Consider the following 27,601-nt stretch of genomic DNA (forward strand, 5'->3'; position numbering starts at 1 on the left):
TGGACATCCCAGGATAACAATTCTGTGGGATGGGATGAGAGAATATTTCCCTAAGTTCACTTGAAACCCCAGATGGAGACTAGAATGCTGAACAATTTCTAAGGATTCTTGACAGCAAAATGGTCTGTAAATATACTGCAATTGTCCAAACAGGAAAAATGTGAACAGCCAAAGTCGGCAATTAGCACTTACTAGAGCTAGATACTTTGCAAATACCTTTGGAGGAGTAGTTAGTCCAAAGGGAAGACAGAGAAATGATAACATAAGCCAGGTACAGAAAAACTTAACAAGTGTCTGAAGTGCTTGCCAATGGGTATGTGATGGCAATTGTCTTTTAAATCTAACTTTACCATAAAAGCTAGTAGAGGAAACAGAGACAACAGGGTCCGAAGAGACATTTTAAACTTTTGGACCTTTACAAAAAGATAAGAAAGGAAAGGTCTAGCACTGACTCCAAGTCCCTTACCTCTTTGGCCCTATAAAAATCCTTGAATAAAATTCTTTGCACTTCTGGTCTGCAGGCACTGGTTCTGTGAGGGTCTACTTTAGGACCTCGAAAGCTTAACAGCTCGAATGCATATGGAGTGAACCATATGCATCGAACTATTAAACGATCAACGTCCAAAAAAAATACAAAATATAAAAAAATATTTACATTAGTGCAGGCAAGCCCCCCTGCACCCCCACCTCCCTGCTACTTAAATATACCAACTCCGAGATCGCACTACATTAATGTAAACGGAAATCTCCACCTATGGAGATTTCCATTTACATTTTCGATGTTTTGCGCTTTCAGTGTACTCATGTCAAGAATATTGTATTCGATATTCTCAGACTTCGAGCACATAAAGTAGACCCGTTCTCTGACTCCATGAGATAATATTAAGCTTCAGAAGAAGAAGTGAAATGGATATTTGGTTTGCTGGGCAAGAAGGAAGGGAGGGATTTCCATTGCCAAGTGTATTCCATGCTGAATGATTTTCAGAACCCCAGTGTCTGTGTGAATGTGCTTGCACAAGGGAAGAAGATGACTCAGGGAGAGGGACAGGTTGCCGGGGGGGTGGGTAGAAGCCATTTTGGGAAAGGAAATCTCTGTGTAATCTATTAGACTTTCTAGGAGCAGGTAGCTGACTGTCAAGTAAACTACAAGCTATGAGAAAAACATTCTCTAAAGCAGACAGAACAGAAAGAAGAGATGTTGACTGGTGGAATATCTAACTGTAATAAGTTGTAATACATTTGCTGAGCAGTAGGGTTTTCATTTTCATCTCACTGAAAAAACTCTTTCCTTTTAGATACAGTTTTAGAAAAAGAAATGCCTCCCAGAGGGAAAAATGGAGCAACACTTTCCTCAGAATCAGAATCCTGTTCTTCTGACTGAATTCCACAGTCAGGAAGTGAGGAAACTCTTTTCATATTCTTAAAACCAGAGTAAATGGAAGCAGAAACTGCAGACAACAGGGTCCAAAGAGACAACATTTTGAACTTTTGGACCTTTATAAAAAGATAAGAAAGGAAAGGTCTAGCACTGACTCCAAGTCCCTTACCTCTTTGGCCCTATAAATATTCTTGAATAAAATCCTTTGCATGTCTATTGAAACAGAAACAGAAGCCACATTTTTGGACCTTTTCTTTCCTTTTCTCATCTGTTAGGGAAAATACTTGTCCCTTCACCCAAGACCAACCCATGGAGAACATCCTCATAGCTGCAGAGGGCATGTCTATCTCACAATCCTTAGTAGCTGTAGGTGTTACACAAGGAACAGGGGGTAATAGATATTTGGTCTGAAGAAACAACCAAGACTGGACAAAACAAAATCATCCATCAATGTCTGAGGCAGAACTGGAGCCAGTCTGATAGCGAAAGACTCCATGACTACTTTCTTCTTCTTGCAGACTGGGGAAGGAAGAAAGTACAGTTGTGTACACCTACCATAAATGTAGATGTTCGAGTGTCTTCACTGTTGCAGTCATGACTGTAGGGTTCTCCCCTGCCGGCAGGCAGCCCTCGGTCGGCCAGAATCCCAAAGTCTGGGTCCGCCGGCTGTTCAACCATGCTCCCTGACGTCAGAGCGCCAGGAGTACAAAGCTGACAGCTGACGCCATCTTCTCCAGTTTTTCTTGCCCCAGATGTCAGGAGTCCCAAAATGAAAGGGTCCCATAACCTTTGCAAATACACCTCAGAAGAATGGTGAAAAAAGGAAATACACAAAAGTAAAAATAAGAGGGGACAGGAGGGAGGGAACCCAGACTGCAACAGTGAAGACACTCGAACATCTACATTTATGGTAGGTGTACACAACTGTACTATGTTCATCGTGTTTCACTGTTGCAGTCATGACTGTAGGGTAGAATCCCAAAGCTGAGAGAAAGGGAGGTGGTCATAAAGAAGAAGGGGCGGCTAAAAGGCCCTGCAAGACTGCAGAGGCAAAGCCTGCCCTAGACTTAGAGTAGAGAGGTAGATTGTAGTGCTTAGAAAAAGTATGCACAGAACTCCAAGTTGCAGCTTCCAAAATGTCTTTGGTAGGAACTCTCCTGAGGAAGGCCGCAGAAGTGGCAGCAGCTCTGGTGGAATGAGTCCGTATACTCCCTGGGATTCGCTTTCCATGGTGTGAATAACAAAATCTGATTCCATGAGCAATCCATTTAGAAATGGTCTGTTTTGAAATGGCTTTACCTTGGGAACTTGAAGCATATGAAACAAACAATTGTTCTGATTTTCTGATGTCCTTGGTTCTGTTCAGGTAAAAACGTACTTGTCTGTGTACATCCAAGGAATGTAAGATCCTTTCCCCTTTATTTTGAGGAGTGGGGAAAATGGTTGGCAAGTGGATAGTTTGATTTAAAGCCACTTTGGAAACCACCTTAGGCATGAAGGTAGGATTAGTCCTCAAAGATACCCTGTCTTGATGAAAAATAATATAAGGTTCCACAGCCATAAGAGCTTGTAACTCTGAAACTCTCCTGGCAGAGGTTAGGGCTAACAGGATAGCTGTCTTCCAAGATAAAAATTTGATGTCAGAAGAGGCAGCAGGCTCAAAAGGAGGCAGGGTTAGTTTTTCCAAAACATAGTTGAGATCCCAAGCAGGAATGGGAGGAGATCTAGGAGGTCTTAAGTTCTTAGCTCCTCTGAGAAACTGTCTCATGAGCTGGTGGGAAAAGATGGGAGGGTCTGTATTATAATGAGCAGAAATAGCAGAGGCATGTATCTTAATGGAAGAGAAAGAGAGACCCTTATGTAAGAGATCTGTCAAGTAAAGTAAAATTAAAGTAATGTTAGGAAGAAGAGGATCAGAATTCTGAGCCTGCATCCAGGAACAAAATCTTTTCCATTTTCCTGCATAAGATTTTCTAGTGCTAGGACGTCTGGCTTCTAAAATGACATCCATAACCTGCTTGGGTAGGAAAGAAGAAATCAAAGGCCCTGGATTAACCAGGCCGCCAGGCTGAGAGTTCTGACATGAGAGTGTAGAACCTGACCCTGATGTTGAGACAGAAGGTTCGGAGACTGAGGTAAAACCCAAGGGGGCTCCAGGCATAGGTTTTTTAGAGTTGGATACCAAAACTGCAGAGGCCAATTTGGAGCCAGCAAGATTATCATCTTGGGCTTGTCCTGTTTTATCTTCAATAAAACCCGTGGAAGAAGAGGAAGAGGCGGAAAGGCATATCCCGAGAGGTTCCTCCAACTGAATGACAGGGCATCCACTTTCCAAGCTTCTCTGTGGAAAGTCCTGGTGCAAAAATTCTGTAGTTGATGATTGAGATGGGATGCAAAGATGTCTATGTGAGGACATCCCCAGACTGCTGTTATCATCCTGAATATTTTGGTGTCCAGCATCCACTCGTGTGGATCCGAAAGGTTTCTGCTCAGACTGTCTGCCAGGAAGTTTTGTTTCCCTGGTAGAAACTGAGCTTGAAGATCCAGATTGCAAGCTAGAGCTGTGTTCCATAGATCCATGGCTAGTCTGCAAAGGGGGTAGGAATGAGATCCCCCTTGCTTGTTTATGTACCACATAACTGTGGTGTTGTCTGTCCTTATTAGTAGTTGTCCTGGTTGTAAAAGATTCCTGAAGGCCAATAGAGCTTTCTGAACAGCTAACATTTCCTTTAAGTTGATATGCAGGTGCTTCTGATCCTTTGTCCAAAGGCCCTGCAGACAATTGCCCTGAAAATGGGCTCCCCAAGCATAATCCGAGGCGTCCGTGGTTAGAATCTGAGTGGCAGGAAGCAGACGGAAAGGCTTCCCTTTGTTTAGAGCACATGCCCTGGACCACCAAAGAAATTCCTTTTGAAGGCAAGGAAGGACGGAGATCAGTATATCTAAACTGTGGCAATGCTGAGACCATACACTTTTTAGGTACCACTGTATTTTCCTCATGTGTAGTCTTGCATATGGTACGAGAAGGATGCAGGAGGCCATGTAACCCAAAGCCTGCAGGAATTTCCTTGCAGATAGTTGAGTTAAAGTTGCCAAGGTTCTGAAAGTTGAAGCCAGCTGTAATTGTTTTTCGGATGTCAGAAATGCCATCTGGGTTGTGGTGTTTAGAAGTGCACCCAGAAAAGTTATCTGTTGTGATGGTGTCAAATTTGACTTTTTTATGTTTACAGAGAATCCCAGGAACTTGAGGAGGTTCTGTACAAATTCTAGATGCTGGAGTAAGACATCCTTGCTGTCTGCCTGAATTAGACAATCGTCCAGATAAGGGTAAATTTGAATTCCCTTGAGTCTGCAGTAAGCTACTACTGGAGCCAGGCATTTGGTGAAGACCCTGGGCACAGTAGGCAATCCAAAGGGCAGCGCAGAGAATTGAAAGTGCCTCGATCCGGCCTTGAACCTAAGGTATTTTCTGCGATCCTGCCTGATGGGAATATGTAAATATGCCTCCTTTAAATCCAAAGTTACCATCCATGCATCTTTGGACAGCATTGGAAGTAGCTGCTGTAGAGTAAGCATCTTGAATTTTGGAATCTCTAGAAAGGTGTTCAAGACCGACAGATCCAGAATGGGTCTCCATGAGTTTTGCTTCCTTGGGACTAGAAAGAGCCTTGAGTAAAAACCTTTTCCCATCTCTGAAAGTGGAACCAGTTCTATGGCATTCATAGCCAAAAGAGCTTCCACCTGGTTTAAGGCCTCTGTCCATTGATGTTTTGGAAGGTCTGACCATCCGCTTGGCCTTGGCAAGGTATGAAAATGGAATTTGTAACCTCTTAAAACCACATCCAAAACCCACTTGTCTTGGGTTATTTGAGTCCAATTTTGATAAAAAGAGAGAGTTTTCCTCCGAGAGGGGCTTCCAGGCAAGAAGTTCCTGTAGCCCAACAGAGGGAGTCATTGAGTTTGTTTCCTTTGAGTTTGTGACCTGTCCTCTCCTCCCCTAGGGGTGGAAGCAGTCCACTGTCTTGGTCTATAAGAAGCTTGTGTTTGAGGCCTTCCTCTGGAGCGTCTATATCTACCCCTCTGAGGCCTGTCTGAAGTGGGAAAGGACCATTTTTTGAAGGCCAATTCCTGCTAAATCTAGGTGGCTGTACTTGTAAGAAATCTTTGACTCTTTGCATGGATTTCGCCTTATCCTCCATCTTTTAATCACCTCTTCAGCTTTTGATCCAAACAAAACATTATGCTGAACAGGAGCATCCAATAATTTAGCCTTTACTTGTTCAGGCAAATTTTGTTCCTTTAGCCATGCATGCCTTCTAATGACTGTGCCAGAGGCTGCAGCCCTACAAGAAGCCTCCAAGGCATCAAATCCACAGTGTAAACCATGCTTCCCAACTTGTTCAGTTGCATGCAATAAGTCATGTAATTCCTTATCACCTGCACAGGCAGAAATGGAAGTAAGCTTTTGTTTTAAAACAGACAAGAGAACTTGCTGGTATTTTATCAAATGAAACTGACAGTTTAAAGCCCTAATGGACAAAGTAGCAGAAGTGTACACCTTTTTGCCCCATCTTTCTAAGGATCGAGAATCCTTTTTAGTAGGAATGGGATTTTTGGCAGAAGCGGCCTTAACTCCCTTAGGACCCTGAGAAATGGTTTCAGGGTCAGCAGAAGGGTTCTTGTATAAAAACTGATGGGAATCAGGAACCCTGTAATATCTATCAGGCTTAACAGGAGCAGGAGGAAAAAGAGTCAGGGGTTAAGTTAGCCTCCGAAAAGGCATCATCCACAATATCCAAAACAGGAGGAATAGCCAGGGGTCTATGTTGGGGAAGAAGAAGAAAATCCCTCAGTCTTTTCTTAGATTCCAAATACTCCTGTCCTTCCCAGTGGAAATGTTCCCTCATTTCATGCAAAGTTTCCCCAAAAGAGAAATCCTCAGGGGGAGAAGCTGAAGGAATGGAGTCTTCAGCATCAGAATCCTCATAAGGAGGGAAAGAATATTCCTGATCAGAAGAAGAAACTGAGGAAACAGAAGCCTGATCAGAGGAATCATAATAAACATCCTGCCTTGGCCTTTTATCTGGAGGGGGATGTGAACCCCTAATCATAGTAAGTAAATCCTCCGCCATCTTGAGTAACTGTTTCTGTGACTTGGGAGCCGGTTCAGAAGAGGCCTGCGTTGTAGTCTTTGATTTAGAAAGAGTCTTTGCCTTTATCTTTGTCTTTGCTTTTATTAGAAGCTGAGTAGGCCTGAAAACCCCTTCGGAAGCCGGTACCTGCACAGCGGCTCCGGACCCATCCGAAGGAGCATTGTCCGAAGAACCTGCAACAGAAATATTTAAAGGCCTGGTTGGCTCCTCATGAGAGTCCGTTTCGGCCGTCGGTTCTGAAATGGCCGACGACAGGAGCTGCAAAAGCGCCTCACTGACGATGGCCGAACCTGAAGCTGGCTCCGCTTGTGCGCTATCATCAGATTTGGACCTCGGAGGCCTGTCTTTATCCTTGCGACGTTTGTGAACTCCAGTAGCCAGAACCGTATCCGATGACATTTTGTAGTTAAAGCGCCTACCGAAGTAATGAAAAGCAAAATCGTACCTTCGCTTAATTGTACGTTGATTGAATCTAGCACAAAACCGACAACTAGCTACGTCGTGGTCAGGGCCTAAGCAAGGAATACAGTAAGAATGAAAATCCTTATGAGGTATTTGCTTCCCACATGAAATACAATTATTAACTTTTTCTGACATCGGAGGAGAGCAAGAAAAAAGTTTCCCCAACGGGGTACTTAGCTTTGAGTGGAGAAGAAAATCTTCGGACTGAAGTATATCAGAAAAAATTGTCAGGAGTCAGCCGACCGGCACTTGCGAACTGCTATCACCGCACGGCAAGAAAGACTGGAGAAGATGGCATCGGCTGTCAGCTTTGTACTCCTGGCGCTCTGACGTCAGGGAGCATGGTTGAACAGCCGACGCCGGACCCAGACTTTGGGATTCTGGCCGACCGAGGGCTGCCTGCCGGCAGGGGAGAACCCTACAGTCATGACTGCAACAGTGAAACACGATGAACATCCATAGAGACTGCTAACTGCTGCTTAGGTTCAGCAAAGGATGAAGCACTGAAGTTGGGTGGAGAAGCCTGAGGAAGTCAGTAAAATTTTAATAATGTCAAAAGCTGGTTCTAATAAGAAAAAACACTGACAATCTGCACAATCACAAAATCCTGTCCCAATACATAAAACCTATACAACCTGTGGGAAAATGTAAAAAAAATAATATCTTTTATAACTGTTCACAGAAGCAGTTACGAATAATGTTCCCTCTGATAAGAAGCCACAGTCTGCAGTTTCCTAGCAAAATAAAACATACTTCATAAACACACACACACATTTTTCTCAAAAAAAAAGTTTAGTAGAAGGTTTTCCCCAAAAGGCAACTTACATGCCCACGCCTGAAAGATTCCTACCTGACTGACAGTTCCATGGCAACAGCCAAAGAAACACTCTTTGGCAGCAAGAAAGCTCTGAGCTTTTCATGTTCTGTCTTTTATATGGAGCTCCTCTTGAGCTCCTGACAGTTGAAGCACATGGGGTGTGTACTTTAGCTTTGAAAAGCTGACCAGTAACAGTGAGGTAGGATCCAAAGACCGAAATAGCATAAGCTACTGCAACACTGATCTAATGTTGAACATCACTGGATATCACCTGAAGGAAGGGAATACAGTATTCCTTTAGCTACAGCACCCTGAGGAAGGGACTATGAGGCCAACATCTCACCATGATATGCACACTAGTAGTGCCTACACTGGTCCACCTCCACCAGCCACCTCAGTGACTGTGTACAATGTGTACGTATCCACAGAAATGGAAAATAGGAGCTGGCAAAGTGGAGTGGAAGGGATGAAAGGGTGACGATCTCAGCAAGTGAGCACGCTATAACAATGCGGAAAGAATTAAAAAGTATAGCCATAAAAAAGACAATGACAGCCAGGCCAAGGACAGAATAAGGTGAGAAAGAGTAAGGAGAAAAATAAAAATGCAAGAAAAAGTGAAAGTGACAAGAAGAACAACAAGCAAAGCAATGGTCATAACATAAAAAGTGTAATGCAAGGACAACTGAATAGATGAGCTGCAGAAGAGAAGTTAAAAAGAGAAGCTGAATAGGGGAATGAGGATGATGATAAGGAAGACAAAGGAAACATTGAGAATTCAAATAAAAGAAAATGTGAAACATAAAGATAAAAAATAAGCAGCAGTGGATATTAGGCAGTGCACCAGTAATCATCCCACAAAACAATAAAATGCAAAAATGACTAAATAGTTAACCAAATGAGAGAAGGTTATATGGGTCCAAATTTATGTAAGTTGTATCAAAATTACAGGATGGACGTGGATATAATGCTTATGATACAAGCTCAATGAAATGAAAGATACATATACAAGGGAACATTATAATGAACCCATAAAGGAAAAACAAAAAGGCAACATGCTGCTCAGGTTGGTCAAGGTGCACAGAAACAGCTCCTAGCAAAGACAAGTTGAGTGTGGGGTAATTGTTGACTTCTCAAGCCTGGACAGGAAAGAGCACAGATTAAGGTCCAAGAAATGGAGGTAAGGAAAAGATTCGAAGAAACAAAGTAAAATAAGAAGTAAAGTGGTGAAACGCATGAGAAAAGTGACGGGGAGAAGCCCAATATCTGCACCACAAAAACATAAACAAGAAGTAGAAACACATAAAGAAAGAAACTGTAACAATAAGCAACACACAGTTATGGAAATGAGAGAGAAGAAAGAAAGTGGGACTAAAATAATCCAACATACAAAATAAAGCAAGAAACAGTAGTGAAGGATAAAAAAGATTACATTACATGGATTATGATGGTAACACAGGGTCAGAATGTGAGTTCAAAAAAATAAATAAATAAATAACAGAATAAAATGCAGTCAGCTTATAAAGCAATGTCAACAGTATGAGAATTACCATGATGATGACAACAGCTGCATACAAAATCTAAAATCTGAATGTAAACAAACAATCAAAAAACAAAGGAAAATAAAATCACAAATTAATGAAACAGCATTAAAGAAATACACCAACACAAACAAGTAACAGCCTATAACAAAACATATGACGAGAAATTAAGCAAATAATAAATGTGGTACTATTATTACCAGTAAAATTCTGTCTTATGTTCCAAATTGCAAAGTCCACAATGACACAGCAAAACATATCTTCTAGTACAAAGAAGCAGGCCACCAAAAGATAACAGCAAAGCATTCCAAACAAATCGTATGAGGAAGTGAAGGAAAAACCTACAACAGGCATTCTACAACTTTGGAAAAACGACTAAAGTGAAGCAGAATAATCACACGAAGACAAAGGCAGAATATATTTTCTTACAAGTAAGCAGTACAGCATGATGGAAAGCTTTAAGATTTAAATCCAGTTCAGTAGCTTATTGCAAAAAAAAAGTAACTCTAAAAATGTACAACATACAAAAAATTCTTTCTTTTTGCAGAGGTCCCTCACATCCCTCTAACATATATTTACAAACTCCATACTCTTACTATAGTGGAAAAAAGGAAAAAGAACATTGAAACTGCACCACTGGTACTATAAAATTCAAAATTAGCCACTAGGATGAATATGCCACAACAAAGCATGGTATACATAACACTGCATTCTAACACTGCTGTAGTATCTAAATACTGAAATATCTTATCTCTTCTCAATCCATCAAATTAAGCTAGCAAGCCGGGAGCCATTATTAACTCCCCAAATGATGTGAACATCCTACAGAAAGACCTCACTGAGACCAATGACTAGTGTTGAAACCATGGCCTTAAGCTTAATGCCAAAAAATGCATCATCATCCCCTTTGGGGAAAACTCAGTTCCCACTAATTACCACATCAATGGGAGCCCACTGAACACTGAAGGCGTTACAAGAGATCTGGGGACATAGGTTGACAGCATCCTCTCCTTCGACCACCACATTGCCACTGTGGTCAGAAAGTCCTTCTATGTGGCACATCTCATTACCAAGGGTTATGCATCCAGGAAGAAAGAGGTCATCATCTCTCTCTACTCTTCCCTCATTAGGTCAATCATTGAGTATAATACCCCATTTGGCATGTAACTCACTAGACACATGCAACAGCTGCAAAGGCCACAAAAGTACCTCAAGAAGAGGATCCTAGGCCTTAAACACGTGTCCTACATGGACAGACTAAAAAAACTCCAGCTATTCTGTCTCATATCATCTACTAAGAGGCGATCTATGCTTGACTTACAAAGCCATGTCTGACCCAGCTCTGTTAGAAATGCTACATTTAAAGAAATCCCATTCCCTCTGCACTACACGCTCCACAGACCTCAACCTCATTACTATAATCAAGAGAACATGCTGGAAGAAAGTACAGTTGTGTACCTACCATAAATGTAGATGTTCAAGTGTATTCACTGTTGCAGTCATTACACTTGGGTTATCCTGCTGGCAGGCTACCCGCAGTCGGCCTGAATTCCAAAGTCCTGGTCCAGCATCAGTTGCTGTCGCCTCTTCCCTGATGTCAGTGCGCCAGGGGTATAAAAGATGCAGCCAATGCCATTTTCTTCAGTTTTTCTTGCCTCAGATGTCAGATGCCCCCAAATCGGTAGGCTAAAAAAATTATGCCAATAAGTATGCATGCAATAACATAAACATTTCCTCCATCAACAAGCAAATACACCACATAGGTTGTATAGGACATAGAAGTACAGATAAGTCCCAGCAAAGAGAAGGGGGATGGTGGGTGGGTAACCTGGACTGCAACAGTGAATACACTCGAACATCTACATTTATGGTAGGTACTACCTATGTTCATCATGTTTCACTGTTGCAGTCATTACACTTGGGTTGAATCCCAAAGCTGAGGTAGGATGGCTGTGTCTAAATAGGATTAGGAGAGGCTATAAGGCCCTGCAAAACTGCAGTGGCAAAGCCTGCTCTGGATTTAGAGTAGAGAGGTAAATGGTAGTGCTTGGTGAAAGTGTTCACTGAACTCCAAGTTGCAGCCTCTAAAATGTCTTTGGTTGGTACCCCTCTGAGGAAGGCTGCTGAAGTGGCTGCTGCTCTGGTAGAATGTGGCCTAATGCCCTTAGGAATTGATTTGCCATGTTGTGAATAACAGAATCGAATGCAGTGGCCTATCCATTTCAAAATAGTCTGCTTTGAGATAGGCTTTCCTTGTGATCCTGCAGCATATGCCACTAAAAGTTGCTCAGTCTTTCTGAAAGCTTTAGTTCTGTCCAAGTAGAAGCGTAGCTGTCTGTGTATGTTCAAAGAATGCAGGAGTCTCTCACCCTTATTCTGTGGGTTTGGATAAAAAGTAGGCAAATTAATGGTCTGGTTAAGGGCCACAATGGACACTACCTTAGGCATAAATGTCGGGTTAGTCCTCAGAGAAACCTTGTCTGGATGGAAAATGATGAAAGGTTCCACAGCCATGAGAGCCTGTAACTCTGAGACTCATCTTGCAGAGATTATTGCTAGGAGCAGAGCTGTTTTCCAAGATAAGAACTTTATTTCAGCTGTATTGGCTGGCTCAAAAGGTGGCAGTGTGAGTTTCTCCAAGACATAATTGAGGTCCCATGCAGGTATTGGTGCTCTCCTTGGAAGTCTTATGTTTTTGGCCCCTCTGACGTACTGCCTTAGCAATGGATGAAAAAAAATAGGTGGTTCCGTACTGTAATGAGCTGAAATGGCAGAGGCATGGATTTTAATTGATGAGAAGGATAGGCCTTTGTCCAGCATCTCAGTTAGGTATTGTAAAATCTGAGGAATATTTGATACAAGCGTGTCAATTCCTTGTGCCTGGTTCCAAGCACAGAATCTCTTCCATTTTTCTGCATAAGATTTTCTGGTACTTGGCCTCCAAAATAACATCCATCACTGCTTTAGAGAGAGGTGTGTTCTGAATGGCTACATTATTCGCCATGCTGCCACACTTAGGGTCCTGAGTTGGCTGTGCAGGATCTGATTGTTGTGTTGGATCAGTAAGTGAGGACTTAGAGGCAATGTCCAGGCTGGGCCTTGAGACAAGCTCTTTAGGATTGGGTACCAGTGCTGGCGGGGCCAGTCTGGGGCAATCAGAATCATGTTTGTCTTCTCTTGTCTGACCTTTAGGAGTACCTTGGGAAGGACAGGCAGAGGAGGAAAGGCATATACTGTTAGGGTTTTCCAGCTGAATGATAGAGCATTCACTTTCCATGCTTGCTTGTGATAAGTCCTTGTGCAGAATCTCTGTAGTTGGCAGTTGTGAGGGGAGGCAAAAATATCTATGTCTGGGCATCCCCATTTCTTTGTTATCATGCTGAAGACTTGTGGATCCAGTTTCCACTCGTGGGGATCCGTAATGTTTCTGCTTAGTTCGTCTGCCAGAGTATTTTTCTTTCCTGGCAGGAATTGTGCTTGCAAATGTACTTGATAAGTCAATGCTGTGTCCCACAAAGTCATGGCTTGTCTGCAGAGGGGGTAGGAATGTATGCCTCCCTGCTTGTTTATGTACCACATGACTGTAGTATTGTCCGTCCTTATCAGTAGTTGTCCTGGATGAAGAAGGTCCTTGAAAGCTGTCAGGGCATTCTGAACAGCTAGCATCTCTTTTTGATTGATATGAAGCTGCATTTGGCTTGAGGGCCATGGGCCCTGAATACATTTTCCTGCCATGTGGGCCCCCCAGGCATAATCTGAAGCATCTGTTGTTACTGACTAACTGGCTGTGGGTAGGTTGAATGGCTGTCCCTTGTTGAGGTGACAGGACTGTGCCCACCATCGAAACTCCTGTTGAAGGCAAGGAATGAGGGCAATCAATGTTTCCAGGCTGTGGCAATGTTGAGACCAAACACTTTTTAGATACCATTGTAGTTTCCTCATATGCAGTCTAGCATATGGAATTAGCAGAATGCAGGATGCCATGAAGCCCAAAGCCTGCAGAATTTTTCTTGCAGATAACTGGGTCTTTGCTGCCAACATTGTGAAGTAAGAAGTCAGTTGCCTTTGTTTGTCTGGCGTGAGATAAGCCATCTGGGCAGTTGTATTTAAGCTTGCACCCAGGAATATTATCTCTTGAGAGGGTACTAATTTTGATTTCTTTTCCATTACTGTGTACCCTAGGCAAATCAATAATCTTTTTACAAACGCTAGGTGCTCTAGTAGAACGTCCTTGTTCTCTGCTTGAATAAGGCAATGGTCTAAGTAAGGATATATTTGAATTCCTCTTTGTCTGCAATATGCAATTACTGGTGCCAGGCATTTTGTGAAGACCCTGGGCGCAGTAGATAAGCCAAAGGGCAGTGCAGAGAATTGGTAGTGCATTGAGCCAGCTATGAATCTGACGTATCGTCTGCAAGATTGTCTGATTGGTACATGCAGGTATGCCTCTTTTAGGTCCAAAGTTACAAGCCAAGCCTTCTTGCCCAGCATGGGTAGAAGCTGCTGCAAAGTCAACATTTTGAATTTTGGAACGTCCAGAAATGTATTCAGAATAGACAGGTCCAGTATTGGTCTCCAGGCTTTGTCCTTTCGGTGTACCAAGAAAAGGCTTGAGTAAAATCCTTGTCCCTGCTCTTGCTGTGGTACTCACTGGATGGCCCTCATGTCCATGAGGGATGAAACTTGTTTTTGTGCCTCTGCCCATTGATTGTGTGACAGGTCTGGCATACCTTTTGCCCTTGGCAGGGTGTGAAAGTGGAACCTGTAGCCCTGGGACACTATATTCAAGACCCATTAGTCCTGGGTGATCATGTGCCAGTTTTGTGAAAAAAAACACTAGTTTTCCCCCTAAGGGGGCTGCCAAAAGATAAGTCCTTGGTGCTGGCAGAGGGAAGTCATTGGGACTGTTTCCTGTATGGCTGTGATTTGTCTTCTCCGCTTTTGGAGGTAGAAGCGCCCCACTGTTTAGGCCTGTATGAGCAATTGGGGCTGGGATCTGCCTCTTTGTGGTCTGTCTGGCACTGGAAAGGACCAATTTCTTGTAGGCCAGTTCCTGCTAAATCTGGGTGGCTGTACATGTAAGAAATCCTTTACTGTTTGCATAGATTTCACTTTGTCCTCCATTTTCTTCAACACCTCCTCTGCTTTAACACCAAATAAAGTATCATGCTGTAATAGAGCATCTAGTAATTTTGCCTTAACATGATCAGGTAGAATCTGTTCCTTTAACCAAGCATGCCTCCTAATGACAGAACCCGTAACTGCGGCCTTGCAAGAGGCCTCTAGAGAATCAAAACCACATTGCAATGTATGCTTTCCCACTTGTTCAGTTGCATGCAATAAATCCTGCATTTCTTTATTTTCTGCACAATCAGAATTAGCCAACATTTTTTGTTTTAGCAGTGACATTAAGTATTGCTGATATTTAAGCATATGAAATTGACAATTTAAAGCCCTCACAGCCAAAGTAGCAGAAGTGTAAACTTTTTTCCCCCATCTGTCTAGTGCCCTAGAATCCCTGTCAGAAGGGATAGGGTTTTTTGCAGTAGAAGCCTTGACCCCTTTGGGACCCTGAAAAATAGTTTCTGGATCAGCAGCAGGGTTTTTATAAAGAAATTTATTTGAGTCTGGAACCCTGTTGTATCTGTCTGGTTTTACAGGGGCAGGGGGTAAAGAGACAGGAGAAAGGGCGGACTCTGAAAATACATCATCTACAATGTCTAACACAGGGGGAATAGCAAGCGGCCTGTGCTGAGGTAGTAAAAGAAAATCTCTAAGCCTTTTCTTTGATTCTGAGTAGTCTTGGCTCTCCCAGTGGAAGTGCTCCCTCATGGTATGCAGGGTTTCCCCAAAAGAAAAATCCTCAGGAGGAGAGGCTGAAGGAATAGATTCTTCAGCATCAGAATCCTCATAGGGAAGAAGAGAGTATTCCTGCTCAGAAGAGGAGTCAGAGGAAATGGAAACCTGATCTGAAGATTCATATTCTGTCTCTTGCCTAGGCCTCTAATCAGAAGGGGGATGGGAACCCCTGATCAAGGTAATTAGGTCTTCGGCCATTGTGAGCATCTGTTTTTTAGGCATGGAAGTCTGTCCAGGAGAATGCTGTACTTGTTTCTTTGGCTTTAGAGCTGTTTTAGTCTTTGCTATGGAAGCTGAGGTAGGCTTTACATATAACTGTGTAGGTCTTAAAACACCCTCAGAAGCCGATGCCTGCTCAGCGGCTCCGGACCCATCTGAGGGAATAATTTCCAAGTGTCCAATACCTGGAGTATCCAGAGGCCTAGCTGGCTCCACGTGGGAATCTTCCACGGCCTGTGGCTCTGAGGTAGTGGGCGTCAGGGGCTGCGAAAGCACCTCACTGAGAACCGGCGAACCGACGACTGGCTTAGCGGAAGCCTCGTCGTCGGTTTTGGACCTCGGATGCCTGTCCTTTTCCTTTTCCTTGCGCTTTTTATAAACTCCGGTCGTCGGCTGTTCCGACAGCATTATATAATTGAATCTTCGGCCAAAGTAATGAAAGGCAAAATCGTACCAACACTTAATAGTGCTTTGGTTAAATCTAGCACAAAACCAACAGCTAGCAATGTTGTGATCAGGGCCTAGGCAAGGAATACAGTAAGAATGAAAATCCTTATGAGGTATTTGCTTCCCACAAGAAATACAATTGTTAACTTTTTCCGACATCGGTCTGGAGCAAGAAAGAAGTTTCCCCAACGGGGTACTTAGCTTTAATGAAGACTTTGGACCTGAAATTTGAATTTGAAAATCTCAGGAGTCAGCCGACCGGCACTTGTGAACTGCTTTTGCTTCAGGCACTGCGCGGCAAGAAAGACTGGAGAAAATGGTGTCGGCTGCATCTTTTATACCCCTGGCGCACTGATGTCAGGGAAGAGGTGACAGCAACCGACGCCGGACCAGGACTTTGGAATTCAGGCCGTCTGCGGGTAGCCTGCCAGCAGGATAACCCAAGCGTAATGACTGCAACAGTGAAACACGATGAACATCAGGTTCATAACCCAGAGATGGCTCATGTTCTGTAAGAGACTTCCCATACATGTCAAGCAGAGCACCTCACTGACCCTCTTCAAAATCTTGATGAGTGCATGGGAAATAGAAAGTTCACACCAGGGATCACTCCAGTGGCTCTACTTGACAGAGGCACTGGGAACTAACATCGGGCAGCACGATGTCAAGGCACTTCTATGGGCTAGGCTTGTAAAGGCTCAAGGGCCATTAGCCTAGTACACACCTATGAACCTAAAATGTTTACAATGGGTCATGCAAATATGAAACAAGGATCTCCACTTAAGATTAACCTGCTCTGATTAAATACCCACAATACTTAGCTACGGCCAAAAACCTTACCTCAGAAAGCATAAATAAACAGACTCTCCTACATCACATAAATAAAAATAACTAATCTAACCCTGTCTCATGATGTACCAGTTACTTTCATCCCTCTATTGGGCCCTTACTACTAGAGTACAGCAGTTTAGTGCAGGGTAACAGGGACAATTACCCTGGGTGCAAAATATACCACTATAATGTACTCATGTTACATTGCTATGGCCAAAAACCTTATCTCAGAAGGCACAGCATGCTGGTTGAGCCAGCTACACTTCTGCTACAGTATTTAAGCACTGTTGGCAACTGTGTTTTCACTGGCATTTGCTGCCACAGCTTCTACTATGTTTCCTCATCTATAACATAAAGCTGTTTGAATGTTCTGCCCATTATTCTCTTATCAGTGAAAGAACAAAATCTTTCACTTTTTCAGGAAATGGCTCTGTATAATGATGTATATTTCATGTTAAGTTTCACATATCTCACCTCGTGGAAATGCACTCACTAAGAATATTCAAGAATGCATGGAGCATGTACACAGCAATTCATCTAAGGAAGTGTACTGATCACTTTCAGAAGCAACTTTGTTTTACAGCTACTTTCATTTACCCTTATATTTCTCATCTTATAGTTGCAAATGATTTTGCATAAAATGAAGTTAATAGTGGGATTGCCTGATTTTTTTAAAGGTCACTGCTTACTCAGTTTTTTTTATAACCTCACCCACAAAATGATATCATGGTAGGTACTGCACAGTGGTTTACATATGGCTGCAATGTACTATGGGTAAGCAGAAACAACTTAACTATTTGGAGGAGGCAATACTTATTTACATTGTGGTTTGACTACTACATAATCAGTCAATTTTTAATGTGAGGTGTCCCACCTGCAAAAAAATAGTTGACAAATTGACTTTATAGGAAGTAAGAAACATACAACTGATGCATTATGAAAATACAGAAGTTAGGCATTGTGGGTTTGGTCTTTTATAATGTAATGGCAGGCATTTTTATCTCGGAGAAAAAAATCTAAGGGGGGTTTTATCAGCAAAATAAAATGCAAAACAGTGTTCTTTCTGCACCAAAAATTGTACAATTTAGTTCTTTACACAGTAAGAAGGTTATATCCAACTTCAAAGGTTTGTTATGTACTCTTTCCCCAGAACATCACCAATATACCTTAAGCAGTAGTGTTGTGGATGGTAACTAGCATCTATAATACAAACCCCTGAAATGTGTAGTGCATGTATCAGACAGCTAATTGGTCAAGTAATGCAATGTAACTAACCAGAAAAAAAATGAAAAATACAAAATAATGTAAACAACAGAAAACAAAACCATGTGACAGACATCTACACAGATGTCTGACAACAAGTGGTCACATCTGGCAAGAAAAGCCAGAAACACAAGAGCAGTATGAAGGAAGGATAAAAAGACACGGAAGAGGTGGCAACAACAGTACAGAGGTATAGCAGTCTGCAGACAGACCATTACTAATGCTGAACTCAAACTCAAATGGACATAATCACATGTGCAAAGTACACAGGTAAATTGGTACTTTAGAATCCTGTACAACTGCACCCTTTCAACAACATGCAGAGCCCTCAATGACTTATTGATCAGTTAATGACAGCTGGGAAAACGTATGATGCCATGCATATCCCTCTCATAATAGTTACCAGCATGATCTTATTCTTGATGTAGAATATGACCCACATAGCTTAGACTACTCCAGCAGCAATTTATGAATAAAGCAGCATAAGCATATGGTCCCCTTTTTGGCCTCCTGAGACACATTTCCAGCTTCATCTGTGATTGATATGACAGCGACAGTGAAATGGAGAAATAATGAAATTGAAGATTTCTTGACACTCACTCTGGTAGCAATTTTTTTTTAATCTGGCACCTGTACACTTCAGTTCTGCTAACTATACTTGCTGCAGTAAGATTGTCATTTGCTGCAACAGACATTTGTTATATTTGTAGACTAAATGCAAAAAAATGTGCTTTAAAGAAAAAACATAATTTCTGATTGGTTCATTATTTTTCGTAAACTGCACACAAAAGCCCACAGATACATTTATCATGCACCACAACTTTGAAGTCATCATCTAAAGAATGCTTCAAAAACAACTATAAGGAATATTTTACAATTTCCAGTATCTCATTCAACAGACTGCAACTGTCAAGTGTACAGCTTTTGATGTAAACTTTATTGTATGGTTCTAATCTGTACTTGCAAAATACCATGCAGCCAGAGTAAACTAAAACACTCAATCCTGATCGATACTGATCCTTATGACTAACGTCACTGTTACATCTTGCCAAATGCTTATGATAGAACTAGCAAAAAAAATGGCAGAAACTTAAAAGTTTAATGTGAAGAAAAAAAGACATGATTTTGTTAAATAAAGGAAGATATGTTACACTGACTTACCATAATCCCTAACGCCTTCAGAATGTTTAGTTTGCACATGGGACATGTGCAATGTTCATGAAGCCACGGATCCACACAGGTTTTGTGGAACACATGCCTGTAGAAGATAAAAAAGAAAATAATGCAAAAATGTAAGGTGTTTGCAATGTGGTTAACTGGTGTCTGGTAACAAAAGGGCTTAATCTGATAAAATACAAACATATAAGCATACTATTAATCCCTCCAAGGATTTCTTGAAATATATCATATGGCAAGTGCAGAGACAGAAGATGGTATTCATAGACAAGTGCTGCTGGCCTGTGCAGTGCTAATTTTCAGCAGGGTTAATACGTGAAGAGCCATATATCTAATCAGATATGTATTAGACACTGAATACCACCATCATGTTTAACAAAGGACCACATACAAAGAGACGTGTAGTGTTAATGGAAGAAGCAGCACTACAATAGGGTGCATGACCAATCTGATTTATATAACAAAGAAGGCAAGACAGTACAGCCAAGTCATACATCTTGTGCTTGTACTGCACAAGGGCAGTAGAAAGGCCATCCAATACCATCCAACAGACTATTGGTAACCACATGGTATAAAAGTTGTGGGGATAAGGAAGGATATTTTTTTTTTAAGACAAGAGACCCATTTGTTTTACACAGAAAGTAAATTGGGTGGGAAGGTGGGAGGAACATAGTGAAGGAAAGCTGCAGATGATGGGTTAGAGGGAAAGGGCAGACAGATTTGCATAAAGCACTGATTCAGAAAGACATATGAGCAGTAGACACACAAACATTTGGAAGGACAGCAGAGAGACAGAGGATAGACAAATGGTGATGTGTCAGAAAACAAATACGGAATGGGGTCACAAAGGAGGAAAAAGACAAGGATGAATACAGGATAGGATCTTGGCATGGCTGGAAACCAGGCTAGCCCAGACGGCAACAAACTCAGGCATCACTTGTCTGTATGGCTGATGCTATGGGCTGATCATTTCCCCCATGGTCTAATGACAAGGGCCTGCTGGTCATGTGACTCAATAAGCAGAGTCAGAAGGTGCTCCATTTTGCTGAGACCGGCATTAAGTTGATACTACATCTCTACTACCACCAGTTTCTGTAACTGATGCCAGGAGGCCACAGCAGACTCCTAAGGAAAACATTCTGTAGAAGAGACATCATCCTTCTAAGAAACTGCCATGGAGGGCACCAGTGAATCCTCCAGGTCATCTCAACAAGGATGCCATCATTGCTATGCTGAGAAACAGTTCTGGTAGCCATTAGGCAAGCTACAACCAGAGAATTTTGTCAGTGCATAACAAGGTGAATGTGGCCTCACCCCCTTTTCTTCCACAGCTGAATTTGAAAAAGGAAGACACAACCAAAATACATGGGTAGACATGTTAGAACAAAATCACAACTGCAGAGTCAGCTAGCAGAGACTTATATAACATCACTGCTGAGAAGTTACTTCCATGTTCTGTAACATCCAACCATGTTAAGCCCATGCTCCCCAACTAATGAAATACAAACTATGCACTCCTGAGAACAAGTGTAAAACATCTAATATACATAATGTATGCTACCCTAATAACCCTAAACATACACATTAAACAGGTATGACACCGTTTGTTTGCCAGTGCTGCAATGTGCTCCTCCTGTCTCTGCTTCGGCCTGATGTTCCTCACTTAACTTTTTATCCACCTTGTCCTTCTGCAGCTGGTACTGCTGGCATGGCATGACCTGACAAAATATCCACTTCCTGCTTTAATTGTTTACAAGATGCTATGCTCACAACAAAATATGTTACTGTAGATTTCTGCAGTATATTCATACCTCTCAATCTCTTAGCACAATAAATCTGGACAAAGCCACAAACAACTGGCAGATAAAGGCCCCAAAACAGGGGAAATTTTAAATAATGCTCATATAAGCTTAGAAATTTGCTAGAATTAATGATTTTACGTTACCATTCATTTTCTGAAAAATATGAAGCTTGGAATTTAAATGTTAGTCATTATTTACTGCAATCAATCCTCACTGATTTGGCAGAAAATCACAAGTTTTACAAGGAACAGACCAAAAATATGAAGCAAAAATCTGGACATTATGAGAAAATCTGGACAGCTGAAAGGTATGACTATACTGCAATGTCCCTCCTGATGTCTCCCAACATTGAAAGGATCCCTTGAACTGGTCCAGTATATGCTTCAGTTTATTACTGCATTACAGGCCTTTTCCAGTAAGCCCTGCAGGTTGTAGGTGGGGGAGGTCACCAACCAATAGTCTAGGGTATATCTGGCATTGCCTGCAGTGCATAATCAACGTATATGTATCCAGGTCTATATTAGTTTGCCAAAATTCATTTTCAACCAACTCCAATTCATCGACCCGTGATTCTCTGAATATTCCTAGGGCAAAGAATTAGTTGGCCAACTACACAACTCTGCCCTTTCCCCAATGTAGTGCGATCTTGGAGTTGGTATACATAGTTGGGGAGTGTGAGGGTGAAACCCCCACTTGGGTGGGTTTGATTTTGTTTGATGTGGTCCGTTGTGCCGTGGGGCAAGTATTTCATTGTCTCTGGAATATTCAGTGAATCGTGGAAGTGAATTTTGCTGAACATGGGTAGATGAATTGGAGTTAGGTGAAAATGAATTTCGGCAAACTAACATAGACCCTATGTACTATACTCCTATTGTGCCAACAAGTATACACCTGTCTATCCAGCCTGTGCATGCTCCCACCATCTAGATGAACCTGCAAAAAATTTCTGTATAAGTCCGACATGTGTCAAATGTGAGAATCACAGGAACTGCACAGGTGGTGTACAAACACAATGCCCTGGGCATTACAGACTACTTGGCAGTTAAAGTGGAAGACCTTCCTGTTGATGTATTGTAAACATTCTGATCTATGTGGGATCTTGATGGCAATGTGTGCCTGCAGGATTGCAGGAAAACAGGCAATATCATAGAATGCCCTTATGGTTCTGGCTGCCTCCTCTGCCATTCTGGGGAACCAGAAATGTTCCTCCACATGTTGCAACAAAATGTTGAAGAAATGGTTCAAAATTCATGAGGTTGACACCCACAATATCCCCAATGTATTTCCAAATAGGTTGTTGAAAGCTGGTTAAAGCAATACATACCTTAAAATGTTGAGCTTTATCCTAGTCCACAGCTTTAAGACACTGCATTTCATGCACAATTCACTGATTTTCTATGTTAACATACTAAAGGATTAAAACTACTTTACATGAACATCAGAAGCATATGCTATAAAACTGTCTACTTTCTATATTATAATCCTGACATATTAGCTATCACAGAAACCAGGCTGAAACCCAACATCTCAGACGGTGAGCTACAATTACCTAACTTCAACACCTTTACATATCTTAGCAAGAATAAAATGATAGGGGTGCCCTAACAGTCATCAAAAAGTCTATTACAGCAATTGTTCACTCAACCACATAGTATTCCATGTATGGAATCCCTGATGGTAACAATTACAGTTGCTAATACAAAACATCTTCACATAGCTTGTGTATACCTGCATCCTTATCCGCAACTAAAACACTATCATCAACCCTTGAGTGGCTTTGTAATAACTGCAGCACAGAACTTACAATTCTGCGTAACTTTTAATATACACTATTCCATACAGACCAAGCTGTCCCTAAACTGCAGCATCCAGTTCTTGGCTACTCTTAACTGATCACCTGTTTAACAAAAACTGACCCAAAACATGTTTTCAGAGAGTTCTTGACTGGATTTTCACTAAGAATCCATCAACTATTCTCACTGCAGGAGCACTGCAGGAGCACTGCTAAATTACCTCAGTGATAATCCTAACCATCATGAAAGGAGGTACTGCCAGCCCAGCTATCTGGAATTTTGTAAATAATTATTTGTCATTTGTTAATATCAACATGATTTATATAGAACTGTGACAAAGGGAGATACTGCCAGCACAGCTGTCTGGAATTTTGTAAATAATGATATGTTATTTGGAATGTCAACATGATTCATATAAGATACTTGTGCTACAAATGTATTAGAACTCTATGTCAGGTGTACATCAAAAAGCTGGTAAAGAGGTGCGTGTTGAAAAGGTTTTTGCAAAGTGCTTAAAATGTAACCACAGCATGCCCTACTGGAATAAAACAGAAACGTACCTGCACTATTATAACTGCTTAGATGTATATATTTAACAGTGGAAACTGGAATATAGAATTTAACTTTAGAAAAATAGCTGAAAGTACATTACTTTATGGCCATGCAATAAAAATATGCTATCTTTCAGTTTCAGAGCAGCAGGAGACATGTCTGTACTAGAGAAGTTTTCTGTATTGTCTTGGAAGTGTTTTATTGTTTTATGACTTCCAGGATCTGCAAAGGTCTGAGGAAAAGCCATTGTCTGTGTATTTTTACAGATGTATGCTAAACAGTGCTAGCTTTCAGTAGTGGGGATTTTACCTGGGATAGAGTCAGGTGACAAGAAATTATGTCATTCTGCAAGCTATCCCAGCAGTAATAGTTGAGATATTCAATGAAGAACTCTCTGAGAGAGATAGCATTCTGTATTATGTCTTGGACCTGACAAGATCCATTCACCACACCTCTGCCTTGCTATGTGTAAGTACATCTGGGGAACAGTATAACTATCTTAGATACAGTCAGGAATATAGCAAATCTTATTTTAGATATTTTTCTTTACTTGCTTGAGACTGTCCTGCAATGTTGCTTTAAATATTTCCTGAGATTTTGAGCTCTGATGTCACTGTAATTATGTTCTATTTTCTTATTCTTTTATTATTTATTATTTAATATATTTAAACCTTTCATTGAGGCTGATCTGTCTAGAGGTATTTAAGTTCTGAGAGTATTTGCATTTATTTGGTGATTTGGTGACACTGTGTAGGCCACTCCTAACAGCCTTGCTCTTGGTCAAACTACCATTTGTATTGATAGCAACATTAAACAGTAAGATTGGACACCCTTTGTTAAGGGCCTTAAAGCAGCTGATAAGGAGCTGGCAGGTGGTAGTAATAACTACCCTACAGTCTGGGCAAAAGGGGGCATAGCTAGTAAACCTGTGTCAGCCTTTCCTGGGTGTGTTTGTGTATAAATCAAACCTCAAAGAGTGTGTGTCAGCTACTTGGGCAGGGACACAAAGCACTGGTTGGACAGAGAGGGTGTTGGAGGTCTTGGCTTGGCCACTCAGCTGAGATCTCAACTCTATAGCTGTGCCAGTTGGGGGGTCTTACTGGGGATCTGGAGAAAGAGGAAGAAACCAGCCCTGGACTGACTGTGGTCACTGTTTGCTCTTAAGGGAAATTGCACTTTACTGTGTATGTACCTGTCATCTTCCCAATGTACGTCCCCCACTGCTGCAAGTGGTGAGGATTGAGGCTCCTTGATTACTGGTCCAGTGGTGGGGAGTCACACTAACTATATAATTTGAAGAAACAAGCCCCACTCTTAGCCAGCACCAAGAACAATAATAGACAGGAACTGGATCAAAATGCTACTTCAGTCAATTGTGTTAAGAAGAGTTACCCGAACAGTAGATGTTTGAATAGTGTTGTAGTAGCTTAAAGGTATATAGGACAATACAGTTTTAGAGGAAAATTGGGGCTCAAAAGTAAGTCTCATGGGTCAGCCTCAATGGATAAACACCCACCCGTGTTCTTAAAACAAGTAACTAACCAAATTGCCTGCCCCCTAACCATATGTATAAATAGAAGTTTACAGGAAAGCCATTTCCATTCTGTACAGAAAGAAATGGATTATCTTTCTATTTAAAGAAGGAAATAAACAAAAAGTTGAGAACTACAGTCCAATATCCTTACTAAGCCCTCTATCCAAGGTGCTTGTAAGACTAATTCATAATCGACTGCTAAACTACTTAGCATTCTGTAACAAACTTAGTAATACCAAGCACATGTTTTAGCTAGGATACAGCACTCAGACCATACTAGTTGACCACACTAATTTCATTGCTTCACAATGTGAAGGAGGGCATCTGACCACGGGTTCATATTACGTTGTCGAACTTTCAAAAGTCCGATCGCCCAATGGCCGAACCCATATGATCGAACTTTCAAAAGTTCGAAAACGTCAAAAAAGTTGTAAGCAGGGGGCAAGCACCCCTGCAACCCCCCATCTTTAAATATACCAACTCCGAGATCGCACTACAGTGCAGTAAAGGGAAATCTTCCCTTTCTGCATTGAATGGAAATCCACATTGAAACGTTCAAACTTTTCCAAGTTCGAACATATGGGTTCGACATTATGGTGTTTGAACTTGTTACGGTTCAACAACGTAATATGTATCCTCTAGCCACAGCTCACTTTATATACTTTTCTAAAGCATCTGACATTATATTTTACTGTTACCAAGACTACTCTTACTCAGCAGCTTGCCTACTGTTACTCACTGTTTTCAAACCTACCTAGCACATAGAAAACAGCAGTATGCTGGAATTTATCCTTTTCTGACAAATTCTAGACAAATACTGGTACAACTCAAGAAAATATACTAGGTCCATTACTGTTTACTATCTTCACTAATGAGATGTGTAACAAAACTAATGACCTGAAATTGCTACAATACACTGACAATTGTGCAATCTATGGTGCATCAACCCCCCAAAAAATTACCTCCAGCATGCAGCAATCAATTAACACAATATTACTATGGACTAATGATTCAGAACTGATGATTAATGAAAATAAAACTAAGCTTTATGACTTTTGACCTCAAATACTCAGTACTTCTACACCCATTCTCATAAACAACACCATGATCCAAACAGTCTAACTACACAAACACTGAGACATAACTATTGATAATAAACACACATTTCCTGACAACATTAACAATACCATGCTGAATATACGCAACAAGCTTGATTTGCTGTACTATATAAAACAATCCTTAACAACTGCATTAACAAAGTACAGTTGTGTACAGAAATCTATTATTACGAGTGACCACTGCTCCAGTAGCCTTAGCTATATGGGTTATACCCTGCATAGGATATAAAAGCTGGCCAGCTTCCAAAGCTTTAGGATACTTTCCACATGCTCAAACAATCAGTTAGTTCGAGCTGAGCTGACTAAAAATGCAGGATTGAGTGCTAAGCCCTTCAGAGCTTTCATGCCAACAGATAGAGAGGCTGAGCCCTGAAAGGGAAATGCTAGGAATAAAAAAAAAAAAAAGTCCACACCCTGGCATAAAGAACAAAACATGGGGGGGGGGGGGGCTACTGCAGCAGTGATCATTTGAACATATACTATTATGGTAAGTTTACTTAAACAACTGTATTATGTTCACCGTACTGACCACTGCTACAGTAGCCTTAGCTATATGGGTAGATTACCCTAGCTTACTGCATTTCGGAGAAGGAAGGAAAACAGTCCACAAGCCCCTGGAGACTGGTCCTAACAAAGCCTGATCTAAACCTAGAGAAGGAATCAAGCTTACGGTGCTTTGTAAAAGTATATACAGAGGACAAACTTGCAGGCTCTAGAATACTGCTAGAATCCAAATCTTTCCAAAAAGCTACAGATGAAGCCAAGGCCATGGTAGAGTGGGCCATGACCCCACCTGGAATAGGTTTGTTGTGGTGAGTATAAATTACATTTATGTAAGTAAACTTGCTATAACAGTAGATGTTTGAAAGTTTCCCAGTTGCAGACCACCTTTCATGCACCCAAACTGCCAAGCAGCTCGAGCTGAGCTGACTAAAAGACAAGTTTGGACACCAAGCCCTTCACAGCTTTCCTGCCAAAAAGTACAGTTTTGTACCTACCATAAATGTAGATGCTGGAGTGTTCACCCTGCTGCAGTCATCTCACTTGGGTTATCCTGCCGTCAGGCGGTCCCGCAGTCAGCCCGAATTCCAAAGTCTTGGTCCGGCGTCGGTTGCTGTCGCTTCTTCCCTGACGGCAGTGAGCCAGGGGTATATTAGAGGCATCCAACGCCATTTTCTTCAGTTTTTCTTGCCCCAGATGTCAGGTGCCCCCAATAGGTAGGCAAAATATATATATATATATATATATATATATATATATATATATATATATATATATATATACATACATATAGCTATATAAAAATAAAACAAAACCCTTAGGCACAAGCAAATACACCACAGAGGTAGTATAGGATAGAGTGGTAGAGATAAGTTCAGCTAGTTCAGAGGGGATGGAGGGAGGGTAACCTGGACTGCAGCAGGGTGAACACTCGAACATCTACATTTATGGTAGGTACAAAATTGTACTATGTTCATCGTGTTACCCTGCTGCAGTCATCACACTTGGGTTGAATTCCAAAGCTAAGGATGGGAGGTGGAGTCAAACAGGGTTAGAAGAAGCTAGTAGGCCCTGCAAAACTGCAGTGGCAAAACCAGCTCTAGTCTTAGAGTATAGAGGTAAGTGATAATGTTTGGTGAAGGTGTGTACTGAACTCCA

General features: G+C 41.6%; 1 protein-coding gene across 3 annotated transcripts in view; it reads right to left on the bottom strand.

Annotated features, from left to right (window-relative positions):
* Positions 1 to 27,601, bottom strand: part of RNF130 (ring finger protein 130) — a 2,389,441-nt gene that overhangs the window by 592,049 nt on the left and 1,769,791 nt on the right. For all 3 annotated transcript variants that reach the window (XM_044069596.1, XM_044069594.1, XM_044069595.1), the window contains exon 6: positions 19,129 to 19,225. In XM_044069596.1, coding sequence (XP_043925531.1) covers positions 19,129 to 19,225 — 97 coding nt within the window. The remainder of the gene's footprint in view (positions 1 to 19,128; positions 19,226 to 27,601) is intronic.

Source organism: Protopterus annectens, chromosome 4.part0, assembly GCF_019279795.1.
Source record: "Protopterus annectens isolate FY-2018-M chromosome 4.part0, PAN1.0, whole genome shotgun sequence".
NCBI lineage: Eukaryota > Metazoa > Chordata > Ceratodontiformes > Protopteridae > Protopterus > Protopterus annectens.